This window comes from Crassostrea angulata, chromosome 1 (genome assembly GCF_025612915.1).
Source record: "Crassostrea angulata isolate pt1a10 chromosome 1, ASM2561291v2, whole genome shotgun sequence".
Lineage (NCBI taxonomy): Eukaryota > Metazoa > Mollusca > Bivalvia > Ostreida > Ostreidae > Magallana > Magallana angulata.
Genome location: NC_069111.1, coordinates 10,498,324 through 10,514,370, shown reverse-complemented (window position 1 = coordinate 10,514,370; position 16,047 = coordinate 10,498,324). Strand labels below are relative to the sequence as shown.

The following is a 16,047-nucleotide window of genomic DNA, read 5'->3' as shown; positions in this document are numbered from 1 at the left end:
CTAAAATAAACAGCCAAATCACCTCCTGTGAGACTTAGAGTCTGACATCATCATGATTATTTCGTGCAGTTCGAGATTTTTCTTAGGTCGCTATAGATTTCGACCAATCGATAATCAGGGCGTGTATAGATTACAGTCTGGCTGTTTCTATAGAGCTATGAATTAACTATAAGTTTCCGTAAGAAATAGAGGGAATATATATATATATATATATATATATATATATATATATATATATATATATATATATATATATATATATATATATATATATAAAGGCTCAAAATTCGAAAATTTTCGTTTTAGTAAGTAAGTAAGTAATTTATTTATTTATGGTGACGTACGTATACATTTCAAAGTGTAATATCAACAACAGTAAGCATAGATTTAACAACCGGCCCGTCGGGCCTATATGTCACTTCAAACACATTATGCATGAAAAAAGAAAAGAAAATAACACAGATTCAAGCGGATTGAAAATAAACATGTATAAGTATAAAGCTTCCTTTAGTACGCTTGAGTTTGCACAGTTTATATAATACAGTATATGTTTATTTTCTGAACAATAAAGATTGTCTTCTTGTAAAAGAATGATATAAGTATTTGGCAACCTGTCGAGGATAATTTGAATTTAGAACAATTATTTAGTGTATCTGTATCTGACAATTCTAGTAATGGATTAAATCCAGTATTTTCGAAAAGGATTCTTCTATAATCGTGATATAAAGGACAATGTAATAAAAATTGAATTTCGTTTTCTACACTATTTTTACAACAAAAAGTACAAATTATATATCTCTTTACAAAGCTCTTCCATTCCCCAAAGAAATTTCTCTTGTTTACAAATGGCCAAACTTGATGATTTCAATGAAAAACATTTATTTTTTATTTTTGAAAACCCCCCACCTTTTTTCACTCCTTTCATGCACTATTTTTATAAGCAAACTACCGCCTGCCAACTCGATTACCCAAACCAAACCCCCGACCTATTCCTTTATGTTGCAAGACGGGTCACTGTTACCCTACGTTGCATTCAATGTTTCTTTGACAATGCAGCTTGATAGATACTGGATACCTGGTAAGATAGTTGTAAAACGTTTTTAATGATGCGGTGTATCAATTTCAGTAATTAGCAAATATTAGAACCAAGCAAATTGTCATTTGAACATGTGTGTCTGTGTTGTGAATGCGTTTTCTATGGTTCTTGTTTTCTCCCATTTGTGTGTTCGATGTCTTTTCCATTAAATGGTTGGTTTTAAAAGGCGAATTATCTGTACTATATACTAAAGTTATGTAAAAGGGTTTCTATAATGTTAACATTCGAGTTAGTTTTTTGTTACATATTTGTAGAGAAAATCAAAATTATATGACATTTGTTATGATTATATGCTGTAGACATTTTTATTTTCGGGTAAGCAGTATGATGGAGAGAAAAAACCACGTTGTAAGATGTATTTAAAGATGCACAGTACATTTTTGTGAGATTTGATTTGATATTTTGGCACAGTTAAGTAAAAACAAACAACACTGATGATCGTTAATACATGCATATATGACGAAACAAAAAAGCGTCGACAATATTGTTAAAATGTTATCACAGAAAAGTTGTGGCGCTCGCGATGCTCAAGTTTTCAGGTGTACCGTATCCCGAGTCCGACTTGGTTAGAACTCTGTGCCGAGGAAAGATGTGTCCAAGGGAAATTGGCAATTTATCCGCCGGTAAGACACCAGGTGCCATATTGTTCGGATCAGTTGCCATTTCGTGTAGTTCGTTCATAATTTCCTGCACTGTTGCTTCGTCGTGGTCATGCAATTCGTTTTGGTCGTCCTGGAAAGCCAGGTTTTCATGACAGTTTTCCGTTAAAGAGCAACTGTGCATAGGATGCGAGTCTTTGATATGTTTATCTATGCTCTTTATCATGCAAGGTTCTTTCACCGTTGATTGTGATTTATTCAGTTTTGTTTTGTTCCCCAATAACCCCCGGATGAAACTTTCTATGCTGTATTTCCTTCCTCGAGTTTCTTCCTGCTTTGGAGTTTTTTTACTTATGCAATATCCTTCAAAGAAACTCTCAGCACTTAGTTTGCGTATTTTGAGCTTTCCAGCACTATATCCATTCCTGTAACTCTGAATGCTATCTATAACATCCCCTGTGCTGAACTTCCGCTTGTGGAGTCTACCATTTTCTCTTGGGGTCGAATTCATGATGTCTGGGAAAGATTTCACGTTTCTGTTCATTAAACAATTGACATTGATTTCATCCAAGCAAGTTATATTCTTTAATGACGAGGTTATGACGTCATTCAAAGAGCTACTGCTGCTCCCCGTTCGCCGGAAGCTGCCTCTCCCAGAATCCGCTGCCTCACTACCTGTACTCAGTTTCTTTCTAATATCATAAGACGCATCTTCATAAATTGGCACAGCATCATGCGACGCAGGGATGAAACAATTTTTCTTTGGTGCATCATTGTAACTATGCCTTCGAGATATTCCTTTTTCATTTGTATCTTGCGGAAAACAGTTCAATCCCGTTTTTCGGAATCTTTCTACAGTTTCTTTAACGGAGTCTGGTAAGACGTCACCTAAAGTCAGAGACATGACATCAGAAGCACACTTTTTCTTACTGTCCTCTCCAGAAAGTCCTTGGAGTGTTTCCTTTACAGACGGCATTTCCTTTCTTTCTATATTTAGTCCTTCGCCAATTGCAGTTACGCTTGTTTTGGGTGTCCCGGGTGAGGTAGCTACCCCCATATAGTGTAGATCACTTGAAGCAGATGGTGAAAATTTTAAACACATCCCCTCTTCAGAAATGCTTGGCAATTCTTTTGTAAAACCATCCCTGCCATTCAAAAAATATGTTTTCATGATTCCTTTGCCTTTGACGTTTGTTTCTCCTCTGTACAATATGTGATAACAACCAAACGTTTCCAGCTGGTCTCTTGTCATGGAACTTAAGTGGATCTTGAGAGCTAAAAAAGTAAGAAAACACTTGGTGTTCACGCACTAGAGTACATTTTGGCATGTTTTTAATTAATAAATTTAAAATAAATTTTCTTACGTAAACCAGTTGACTCCATGCGAGAGGCAGTGTTTACAGTATCACCAAAGAGACAATATCGTGGCATAGCAAGGCCGACAACTCCTGCGACAGCCGGACCAGAGTGGATTCCTTATAACGTGAAAGTAAGAATATAGTATTCGTTAGAAGCCTTATTAAATAACAAAATATACGATAAAAACTTTTTCCCTAAAGAGGTATAGCGCCTTTTCACATTTTTTCGCCTACACCTGTGTTTGGACGGAAAGTACCTGTTACTAAAAATAGCTTCAGGTACCTAGCTGTCGCAATATGATTTTCGAAACCTGGATACACTGTACTGATTTTATGACGGTGTCTGTAACAACTGATTAGTCATAAATTTGGGAAAATCTGTGTATAGCAGTAGTTGATATTCTGAACCGTGACAAGTTCAAGCAAAATGTAATGGATCTAAGTGTAAATAGAGTACCTGTATAGTGTTAATGAAGAGATCTGTTTATATTGAGTATGCTTAATATGACATACTCAGATTGAATTAAACAAAATAATATATTAATTTTAAAAAACCAGAAGATTAGATACATGTAACTTTATCTCTGTATTCTGTTCATGTTTCAATTTAAGTGGAAAAAAATCACTACTTAGTTCGATCCAGCAACCACAAAACCTCCGCGTTACCACTAGGCCACGCATCTAACATTTTCAGCAGATGCATTTTCAATATATATGGCTATATACATGATTGTATTAGAAAAGTCACTAATTGAAATATTTGTCTAATTTTCAGTACGAAGACCACGTTAAACCAAAATTAATTCAATGTAAACGTGTACTACATTACCTGTAGAACATAATTTTAATCGGATGTTTTTGGTTAAGAGTGGTTCAAATAGTCAATCCATTTTTTTTATCGTATACTAACTACTTTCCTATATATCCCTAACAAAACCTGAATATTTAATGATGCCGTGTAAAATAATTAAGATTCTTCTAGCATGGAAATTGTCTTATTTGCGTTTCTTTGAATATGTTTAATCTAAATATTGTATAATATTTAAAATGTCTGATATTTGCAAAAGTCCTATATTTGAAGCCAAATCGTATATTAAGTGCGCTATACCTCTTTTCTTCTCATTTAAGACACTGATTTCTTACCTATTCTTATTTTCACTTTTGCGTTCGGCTGATGTGGGATACAGAAAGTGCCTATAGAGGCCATGATATCCATTGCACAATCTGCTATCTCTTTGGAGTGTCGGTTTCCGTTCCGTTTTGGCAAACCACTTACCAACATGTATGCATCCCCTATTGTTTCAACCTGCAATATGGTTAAAATTCAGTTTGAATTAAGACGATTAAAAGAAACTAGACTTTTGTTGCAAAAGCAACAAAAAGGTCTTCCGTTTTGATATAAATGAATCAATTTAACAGTAGAGATTGCTTCTCTTACATAGAGAAAATAGTTGATATGATAATTATTGTGAATGATATATGCAGACGTTACTTCCATGTAAAACAACGAGATTGAAAAAGAAATCTCTGTGACGACCGGAAGTAAAGCCGAACTAAACAAAACAGGTTAAACATTTGTACAATCATAAGTCAATCTTTCTTCAAAGTTTGGTTGTTCACATTTCTGCCAAGTCTGAAATCTCTTTGAACAATAGTTTTGGAAACGGACGAACGGAAGTGATTAATAAAAAAAGCTGGTATTTTTCGTACATTTGCTTAGCGTACATCACTAAACGTTTATCAAGCTAGATGAAACACCCAAGAAATTCAGTTAAACTTGTTAAAAATATGATTTATTTGAATCTTTCCGGTGAAAACCGGAAGTGACAGTTGACAGAATAAAACCCGCTAAACATATCATCAATCAAATGTCTATCATTCATGAAAGCTTTGTGTCTCAATCACTTACAGTGACAAAAATCTTGCGGGCATCAAATTTGTAAAAAGGAAAGCTACATAGAGATATTTGAGATATCTCACCGGAAGTTAAAAATCTAACATTATAAAGATGACACATCTAAGATTGTATACTGATATATTCATTCCATGTAAAAGAAATACATAAAGAAAAAACATAATTTTTGTAGTGCTTCCGGTGACGACCGGAAGTTACGCCGAACAAAATAAAACAGTTTAAAAACATGTACGTATAAAGGTCTATCATCCCACAAAGTTTGATTGTTCAAGTCGACACCGTTTATGAGATCTCGTCGAAATAAGGTTTGTTGTCTCGGGACAGGAAACGGACAAACGGAAGTTCTCGATGTTAATTGTATTAAAGATTTCTTGTATACTTGCCTTTTGTACATTATTGTTCATCGAGTTCACTACAAATATCAACGGAAAACAGTTAAACTGATAAAAAGTTCGATTTGTTCGAACTCTTTTTGTGTGGACCGGAAGTGACGGAAGGAAATGAAACCGGTTAAACATATCTTCAATAAAATGTCTATCATCCATGAACGTTTTGTGCTTTGATCACTTATAGTTTCTGAGAACTCGTTTGTATAAAATGTGTTTTAAAAAAGCTTCCTGAGGTATTTGAGATATCTCACCGGAAGTAGAATTTTTTTGTTAAGTTAACATCGCATAGACAACCTATGCATAGATTTATAGTTATAAATTTATTTTATTAAAAAGGAATTTTATGCGAAAAAGAAGTTATTTTTGAAGTGCTTCCGGTGACGACCGGAAGTTACAACGAACAAAACAAAATAGTGTGAACACATCTACAGCTATATGTTTATCATCCCACAAAGTTTGGATGTTCAAGTCTTTACCGTTTCTGAGATCTCGTTGATACAAGCTTTTTCAACGCGGGACAGGAAACGGACAAAAGGAAGTGCTCAATCTTAATTGTATTTAATATTTCTTGTATACTTGCCTTTTGTACTTCGTTTCTCATCCAGAACACTACAAATATCAATGGAAAAAAGTTAAACTGATAAACAGTTCGATTTGTTTGAACTCTTCCTGTGTGGACCGGAAGTGACGGAAGACAAAACGAAACCGGTTAAACACATCTTCAATCAAATGTCTATCATCCATGAAAGTTTTGTGCTTTGATCACTTATAGGTTCTGAGATCTCGCGGGTACAAAATGTGTTTTAAAAAAACTACCCGAGATATTTGAGATATCTCACCAGAAGTAGAATTTTTTTGTTTATTTAACATCGCAGAGATGACATATGTAAGGATCTATACTAATATCTTTATTTTACGGAAAAAAATTAAATACGTAAAAACAAAAAAAATTGAAGTGCTTCCGGTGACGACCGGAAGTTACGCCGAACAAAACAAAAATGTTTAAACACATCTACAACTATAGGTCTATCATCCCTCAAAGATTGGATGTTCAAGTCTTTATCGTTTCTGACATCTCGATGTGACAAGCTTTTTGTCGCGGGACAGGAAACGGACGAACGGAAGTGAATTTAGAAAATCTATTTCAAAAAGCCTCTAAATGTTTATATTTTCAGTCATTCCTGAAAATTTTATAAGAATTCATCAATACATCTCTGAGAAATTCATAAGACAAAAAGGGGAAAAAAATAATAATAATAACTAGATTCGATCTCGTTGCGAGCAACGAGTGGGTCTTCCGTCCGATTTTTGAATAAATAAGATTAAACTTATCAATTCAAAGATAAAATAAAGATCTAAGCGAAAAAAAGAGAAAAAAATTTTGCGGCACTCAAGGTTTGAACCCGGGTCGCCTGGGCCATGTCCACGACTATAACGACTGAGCTACTCGGACTCCGCTTCAGAACTTTGACGCTTAATTTCTCGAGAATGCCTTCATCGATTTTAAAACTAATTACATATTCTTAATCAGTGAGAGGGTCACTATAAGGTGTAAAAATTTCAAAGAAAAATATTAAAAAATAAAAAAGTCGAAAAATTCAATTTTTCAAATTTCCTTCCGGTGACGACCGGAAGTGACGGCTGACATTCTCTTGACCGAGGTACATTAGAAAAACGGTAGATCTATCATCTCTGAAAATTTCAGCTCTATATCTTTGCTCGTTTTTTAGAAACCCGACAGACAAAATTGACTTTTTAAAATCGTAAACGGACGATAACTTCTGACCGGAAGTGTATTTTCAAAAAATAAAAATTATATATCAGGTTTAGATAAAAACACGTTTATATTGAAAATTTGAGCGAAATCGACCCTGCCATCTCCGAGAAATCGTCTGCACAAAATCGGTAAGAAAAAAAAAGAATAATAATAATAACTAGATTCGATCTCGTTGCGAGCAACGAGTGGGTCTTCCGTCCGATTTTTGAATAAATAAGATTAAACTCATCAATTCAAAGAGAAAATCGTAGATCTAAGCGAAAAAAAGAGAAAAAAATTTTGCGGCACTCGAGGCTTGAACCCGGGTCGCCTGGGCCATGTCCACGACTATAACGACTGAGCTACTCGGACTCCGCTTCAGAACTTTGACGCTTAATTTCTCGAGAATGCCTTGATCGATTTTAAAACTAATTACATATTCTTAATCAGTGAAAGGGTCACTATAAGGTGTAAAAATTTCAAAGAAAAATATTTAAAAATAAAAAAGTCGAAAAATTCAATTTTTCAAATTTCCTTCCGGTGACGACCGGAAGTGACGGCGGACATTCTCTTGACCGAGGTACATCAGAAAAACGGTAGATCTATCATCTCTGAAAATTTCAGCTCTATATCTTTGCTCGTTTTTGAGAAACCTGACAGACAAAATTGACTTTTTAAAATCGTAAACGGACGATAACTTCCGACCGGAAGTGTATTTTCAAAAAATAAAAATTATATATCAGCTTTAAATAAAAACACGTTTATATTGAAAATTTGAGCGAAATCGACCCTGCCATCTCCGAGAAATCGTCTGCACAAAATCGGTAAGAAAAAAAAAGAATAATAATAATAACTAGACACGATCTCGTTGCGAGCAACGAGGAGGTCTTCCGTCCGATTTTTAGAACAGGAAATGACCTTGCCTTTTATCTTCATCAACGAAATATATCAGGAAATGCAGATGTGATCTAAAAGAGCGATGGATAAGGATTATACACCTGTAGGATCCTTAATTAAGGTCTTCCGTTTCCAACGGAAGACCTTATAGTTTTCGTACGATTTCTTCTTATTATTATTTTTTTCCACAAATTTTGTGCACGCGATTTCTCGAAAACTATTCGACCGATTTCAATCATTTTTTCACAGAAGATGGGACTTGATGTAAACTTCATACATTTTTGAGATTTTTTCTGTCCTCACTTCCGGTACCGATTTATCGGCCATTTTGCACATTTTCACGACCTATTTTGTGCAGAGCTGATCTCAGAAACTATCAGAGATATGACTATGAAATTTTCAGGATAGGTAGTCTATAGTTTGAAGTTGTGCACTATTATGTTGTTTTACGCCAGTGGCGCCATTTCTTGGAGCTCGCCTGGGCTCGAAAATTGAGTACGAATTTTCATTCAAAATTTTCATACGTTTTCATCTGTATCTTTTTATCAGTTGGTATTTTGTTAAGACATATATAACAAAAGTAGTAGATAATTAAACGTTCTTTCCAACAAAATCAGGAAACAAGGGCTGGCCCCTTAAATTAGGGGCCAAGACACTCGTAAACTCTATTACAAATAACTTAAAAACGATCAAAATTATGTAATGCAAGATAGAAGCAAAGTTGTTGATTGTAGCAATATTTATCAGGTATAATCATTTTCACACCCATTTATGACGTAATTAGGGATTTTAAGGGGCCAAAGTACTTAAACTTTGATGCAATATATCTTGAGAAGGAGACATATTTTGTTAGGCAATGTAGAAAAGAAAATGTTTGCATTGATGATTCTAATCGATTCCACTAATCAAAACTCTAAAGTCTGCCCCCATTAAGGATCTAGAGGGCTGGCCCCTAAAATATTCAATCATTTGTATCTCAAAAATGAACAACAATTTTAGATGGGTGTAAGAACAAAAAATGTTAGTATTCGTGAGAACTTTCGATTGAACTCAAGAAAAAGGGACTGGCCCCTTAAATGAGGGGCCAAGACACTCGTAAACTGTATTACAGATAACTTGAAAACAATCAAGATTTCAAATATCTTTGGTACCTAGCCTTTTTACAAAATTGATACCAGCGAGATTTTAGTCACTGTAAGTGATTGAGACACAAACTTTTATAAATGATAGACAATCGATTGAAGATATATTTAACGGGTTTTCTTTTGTCAACCGTCACTTCCGGTACTCACCAGAAGAGTTCAAACAATTCATTTTTTTCACAAGATTATCTTTGGTGTTTCATCTGCTATGATTAACAGTAGTGTACACTAAACATATGTATAAAAAACCCTAGCTTTTATTTTCATAAACCTCTTTTGTTCGTCCGTTTTCGGTCTCGAGACAAAAACCCTAGATTCACCAAGATCGCAGATTTGGCAGAGAATATCGATATTTCATCGTATCATATGAAAACAAAATCGGACGGAAGACCTACTCGTTACTCGTAACGAGATCTAGTTTTAAGGACCAGTCCCATTTTATTTCATATTAAATAAGAGGTCTATTGACTTAATAACAGGTCTTATAACCTGTAATAAAAAGAAACCGAAGAAAAAAAGAGGGCCTTCCTTTGTAAACGGAAGACCCTAATAACAATAAGAATAGAAGGGTCTTCCGCTGAAGACGGAAGACCCTAATAATAAAAGACTGTATTTGTCTAAATCTTAATTGAAGAGTGTTTTTCAACTTGTACTACAGTCCAACAACCCTTTTATGTTGATTATTTTAGTTAGAAAATTAAATAAAAAGCAGAGAAAGAAATAGAGAGAAAGATCAAATCTTGGCTCCGGCGAGATTAGAACACACAGCCTTTGCAGGTGTCTCAAAACATGGCTGACGCGAAATAATTCCCGAATTTGTGTTTGAATTTGGGGCGTTTTCGCCCGGGAGAAGAGCTGAGTTTTTGTATGAGATGAAAAACAAAGTGTAAGATGTCTGACTATTTAGGTTTGGTAACAGTGCGAGGTCATTTGAAATATTGACGCGTGTTTTTGTCTGGAGGGGGGTGAAAAGACCCGAGCTTGATTTTCGTCGTAAATAAATCGAAAATAGAATTTTGAGGTGTGGATCTCGGATTCGTGTAACAACTATTAGGGGAAGTCCTAAAACAATGACTGATGCAGTTTACCCATGTATTTCAGTGTTGAGAATTTTTGTTCGTGTCGTTTGCTATTATGTTTGACTGTTTTATTTCAGCAGGATTGATAGAATCTTTATAAATGTAGAAATAACGAAATCAGTAACACGTAAATTTATTCGGTAAAAATTTGATGCAGTAATTTCCACAGTTCTAACATTCATAAGTGGTTCACACGTTATCGTAGATTCAGACTAAACGGAAAACAAGAAATATACATGCAACAGAAATATTACGCGGCTGCACAGGGGCCAAGCCAATTTCAACATTAATTTCAATGAAACCATAAATAAAGAAAGAGGTCGAACTCTGACCCAGATAGAAAACTACCAGCTCGCTTCAAAATCCTAAAAAATCAATTAATCTTTAAAACACTCGCAACGTGCATGTATTTTTCATAAAAGTAATGTCTGAGATACACTCCTGCCGAATTTTAAGTTGATGGGTCTTACAATAGCGGAGATATACGCATTATTCTCTCGAAGTCGCCAGTTTATTTTTACTCGGACATTTACCGGTCCAGAGCTCACGATGGGATTTTGCCTATGACAACAGCAGTATTGCAACAAGTCGAGAAACATTTGCAATAATCTTTTGAAATCAAACGCAATTTATGGATTTACTTTTTACTTTTAAAGTTTTCAGAAATAAGATATATAAAATGCCATAACATTTACATGCTAAACACTACATATGTATGATGAGAGAGAGAGAGAGAGAGAGAGAGAGAGAGAGAGAGAAAAAGAGAGAGAGAGAGAGAGAGAGAGAGAGAGAGAGATTAATTAGAAATCGATTTGATCAGAGACATAAATAACATTTATGTCTCTGATTTGACAAAGAAATTTATAATTGGTTTATCTGCTTTTTCATATCTATTATATTTCTTTTTGTCTCAAGTTTTTCTTTGCCGACAATAACTGCATAATAGAAAATTCTGGTAAGTCAGCAAATAAAATAACCTACATCATTAGAAATATAGTATGATTATTTATTCCCCATTTTCCCGAATCCAAACGATACCCAAGTGTTATGTCTAAATGACCAATGTTAAGCATTCAGTTAATAATAAAAATCGTTTTTTTTTAATCCCAGACAAATAGATTTGTTATTAAATCATTGAACAGTGTATTTCAAAAAATAACATCCGTAGATAATATCCCGTAACTAGAAAAAAATACGTATTTACTTTTTTGACGTCAAATATACATTAGCCTCTAGCCTCATTACTCCATGTTACCTGTAGTAGATCTTTTAGAGAGAGAGAGAGAGAGAGAGAGAGAGAGAGAGAGATTGATTTTAGTGTTCAGGAATTCAATATAAACGCAACATTTATCAATAAACGCATGTATACATGCATACATGTACATATCTAAATGTTTGAATAAATACAAAACAACCTTTCTTTTTAAGCCATGTGAAATACTAAAAACGTTGGTGCATTGCTAAATGTTGTGTGTATACAATCATTGAAATGGCGGCATTTCTTTGATGCCGGCAAAGCGATCCAGTGAACTCTAATGCGGTCGAACTGCAGGGGTGCTTCGGCGGCATGTCTTTGATGCCGGCAATGCGACAATCGTCCGAATTTAGCGAGCAGTTGACAGAAAAGAGCTCTGTATTTGTACTGAAAAAAGCCGCTATTATTTTTATTTATGAAAAAAAGAAAACGTAAACATTCAAATTCATCATTATAAAGATAAAATCGTTAAACAAAACACAGTTAAGCAAGAAAAAATAATCGGCACTCGGGGACTGAACCCGGGTCGCCTGGACACAAGTCCACCACTCTAACGACTGAGCTACGCGGACTCTCGCTTCAGAACTTTGGAGCCAAAAATCTCGAGAATGCATGGATCAATTTTAAAACAGATTTCATATTCAGAGGTTTTTAGAGTGTCTCTATCGAATAGTAACATAAAAAAAATTCAAGTTCAAAAAATTGAAAAATTAAGGTTTTTCATTTCCTTCCGCTGACGACCGGAAGTGACGGCGGACGTTCGGATATGCGTAGTACACTGCGGCCGTTCACTCTCTACGATCTCTGAAAATTTGAAAGTTCTATCTTAAATACTTTTGGAGAAAACTCGTGAACAAGCAAAAACATAAAATCTTTAATATCTCGGGACCGGAAGTGACGACCAAAAAAATCCCACGTACTTTTCTTACAAATGTTGTCATTAACAAGATCTGAAAGTTTTATCAAAATCGGCTGAAGCGTTTTCGAGAAAACGTGGGAGAAAAAAAAAATAATAATAACTAGACACGATCTCGTTGCGAGCAACGAGGAGGTCTTCCGTCCGATTTTTAGAAGAGGAAATGACCTTGCCTTTTATCTTCATCAACGAAACATATCAAGAAATGCAGATGTGATCTAAAAGAGCGATGGATGAAGGATTATACAACCCGTTGGATTCCTAATTTGAAGTACCAGCCCCATTTTATATCATATTAAATAAGAGATATTTTGACCTAATAACAGGTCTAATGACCTGTAATAAAAAGAAACCAAAGAAAAAAGGAGGGTCTTCCTTTGTAAACGGAAGACCCTAATAACAATAAGAATAGAAGGGTGTTCCGCTGAAGACGGAAGACCCTAATAATAAAAGACTGTTTTTGTCTAAATCTTAATTGAAGAGTGTTTTTCGACTTGTACTACAGTCCAACAACCCTTTTATGTTGAATATTTTAGTTAGAAAAAGAAATAAAAAGGAGAGAAAGTAATAGAGATGTGACGGTCAGACCAGTTCGAATACCGGCGCCAGATAGCTCAGTTGGTAGAGCACCTGACTAGAGATTCAGAGGGCCCGGGTTCGAAACCCGGTCTGGTCCGTCATTATTTCTCCCATCCCGTTACATTTGGCGTCGTGGACAGGATTCTTGTGATTTACGACAGTGTGCAGTATTATAGTGACCATGGAACAGCTCATATGAGGAATCTATTAGACAAAAAGGTCTTTCCCCGTCAACATCTACGATGAAAATGCCGCCAAAAGATGGCCTACTGCCTATACCGTAAATTGACCAATCAATCGACAGATTCACAAGTGTAAAAAATTAAGTATTATTACAGTTATTCAATTAGGATATAAACATAAAAATACTTTTTCATTCCCAAATTTTAACTTTTGTAGAAATTGTAAATGTGAATCTCGAACCCGATGTTAAATATACTTTGCCCTCTTACAGAGAGAAAGAGCAAATCTTGGCTCCGGCGAGATTAGAACACACAACCTTTGCAGGTGTCTCAAAACATGGCTGACGCGAAATAATTCCCGAATTTGTGTTTGAATTTGGGGCGTTTCCGCCCGGGAGAAGAGCTGAGTTTTTGTATGAGATGAAAAACAAAGTGTAAGATGTCTGACTATTTAGGTTTGGTAACAGTGTGAGGTCATTTGAAATATTGATGCGTGTTTGTGTCTGGAGGGGGGTGAAAAGACCCGAGCTTGATTTTCGTCGTAAATAAATCGAAAATAGAATTTTGAGGTGTGGATCTCGGATTCGGTTAACAACAATTTGGGGAAGTCCTAAAACAATGACTGATGCATTTTACCCATGTATTTCAGTGTTGATATTTTTTTTCGTGTCGTTTACTATAACAAAATCTTTATAAATGTAGAAATAACGAAATCAGTAACACGTAAAAATTTGAAGACAGTAATTTTCCACAGTTCTAACATTCATAAGTAGTTCACACGCTATCGTAGATACAGACTAAACGGAAAACAAGAAATATACATACAACAGAAATATTACGCGGCTGCTTACATCCCTTGTACTCTGTAAATTTTAAATCCCCGTACAGGCTATACTCACCGTTTGATCTCAGGAATTTCTTCTTAATTGTTCAATCCGCTGCATATTTGGCAGACAATAAGAATGGGGTCCGAGGTACATTTACATAAAATTTCATTAGGATAGAGTGAGGGGCTCTGGAGTTAAAAAAATTTTCTACAGTACATGTCAAGCACGCCAATCGAAACACAAATGCCCAAAAATTTATAACTCTCTTAAAAATGAAAGAATAGGTCTGGTCATTAGAACAGTAATCTAGAATTGAATTAGGTTGAAAATAAAGGCTCAGGATGAAAGATCCAGTAAAATCAGGCCAGAAAAACTAAATGATTTTGTGAATAGGAAGGGGGGGGGGTTGGGTTCGGTGCGTGTACAGTGTGTAAATTTAATTTCCACATATAAGCAATAAGCGCCGTTTAATCCAGGAATTTCTTCTTAATTGTTCAATCCGCTGCATATTTGACAGACAATAAGAATGGGGTCAGAGCTAAATTTTCACGAATTTTCATTAGGATTGAGTGAAGGGCTTGGGAGTCAGAATTTTTTTTTTACAGTACATGTCAAACACAACAACTAAAACTCAAATGCCAAAAGCTTCATAACTCTGTTAATAATGAACGAATTGGTCTGGTAATTAGTACAGTAATCTAGAATGGTAATTATTGGAAATTAAAGGCCAAGATCAAAGATCAAGTAAAATCGGGCCCTAAAAACTAAATGATTTTATGAATTTGGAGGGGGGGGGGGGTCGGTCGGTGACTTCTATATTAAACGTAGAATATTAAATTCTAAATATCACATATTCCAATATGTGGTATTAAATAAAATACATATGTTAGAACAATGTATAAGCGTTGTTTGAAAGATGTAACTATTGATTTTTTTTTTTTTTACATCTGTTTATTTTTAGGCTCAAACACTCATAAACGGGTGGTCAGTTTTCAAATCTTGTCGCAGTCACCCGTTCGTTTGTATAGTTACGAGTGTAAACTTCGGAGGTTTTTCTTAATCCCAGACAGGCAACAGATTTGTATCAGTATATAGACATACACAAAAAAGGAAAAAGTACACCATCTTTGATAAAAATGACTTTTTCGCGTTGACTTCCAATCAGTAAGAAGACAATCATTAAACAATGAATTTCAAATTATTTGAATCCATAGACATTATCCCGTAACCTGAAATAAATACAGGTATAATTTTTGGACGCCAATGTACATTTATCCTCTATCCAATTTACTGCATGTTACCTGTACTTAGTTCTTATGTACTTTAGAGAGAGAGAGAGAGAGAGAGAGAGAGAGAGAGAGAGAGAGAGAGAGAGAGAGAGAGAGATTTTCTAGTTTTTTGTAGTGTTTAGGGAATCAGTATATCAGCAACGTATGTCAATAAACGCATGCATACATGCAAGCGTGTATCTATATATGTGAACAAATACTAATCAGTCCTCCTTTTAAAGCCATGTAGAATAACGTTGGTGCATTGCTAAATGTTGTGTGCATACAGTCATTGAGATGGCGGCATTTCTTTGATGCCGGCAAAGCGACCCAGTGAACTCTAATGCGGTCGTACTGCAGGGGTGCTTCGGCGGCATGTCTTTGATGGCGGCGATGCGAACTGCTGACAAAAACGAGCTCTATATTTGTACTAAAAAACCTGTTATTATTTTTATTTATGATAAAAATAAAACGGAAAACAATAAAAACCATCACTTTAAAGGAAAAATCGTCAGACAAAACAAAATTAGGAAAGAAAAAATAATCGGCACTCGGGGATGGAACCCGGGTCGCCTGGGCACAAGTCCAACACTCTAACGACTGAGCTACGCGGACTCTCGCTTCAGAACTTTTGAACTCAAAATCTCAGGAATGCCCGGATCGATTTTAACACGAATTTCATATTCTGAAGTGTTTTAAGCGTCTCAATCGAATAAAAACATAAATAAAATTCAAATCTAAAAATTTGAAATATTAAGGTTTTTCATTTCCTTCCGGTGACGACCGGAA

The 16,047-nt window shown here is 35.2% G+C and overlaps 1 protein-coding gene across 1 annotated transcript in view; it reads right to left on the bottom strand.

Moving 5' to 3' along the window:
- Positions 1-305: 305 nt before the first annotated feature.
- LOC128155421 (atrial natriuretic peptide receptor 2-like) overlaps positions 306-16,047 on the bottom strand; it is an 84,624-nt gene continuing 68,882 nt past the window's right edge. The window contains exons 23-25 of the mRNA XM_052817124.1: positions 4,197-4,359; positions 3,060-3,170; positions 306-2,970 (exon numbers count right to left, since the gene is read on the bottom strand). Coding sequence (XP_052673084.1) covers positions 1,595-2,970; positions 3,060-3,170; positions 4,197-4,359 — 1,650 coding nt within the window. The 3' untranslated portion in view covers positions 306-1,594. The remainder of the gene's footprint in view (positions 2,971-3,059; positions 3,171-4,196; positions 4,360-16,047) is intronic.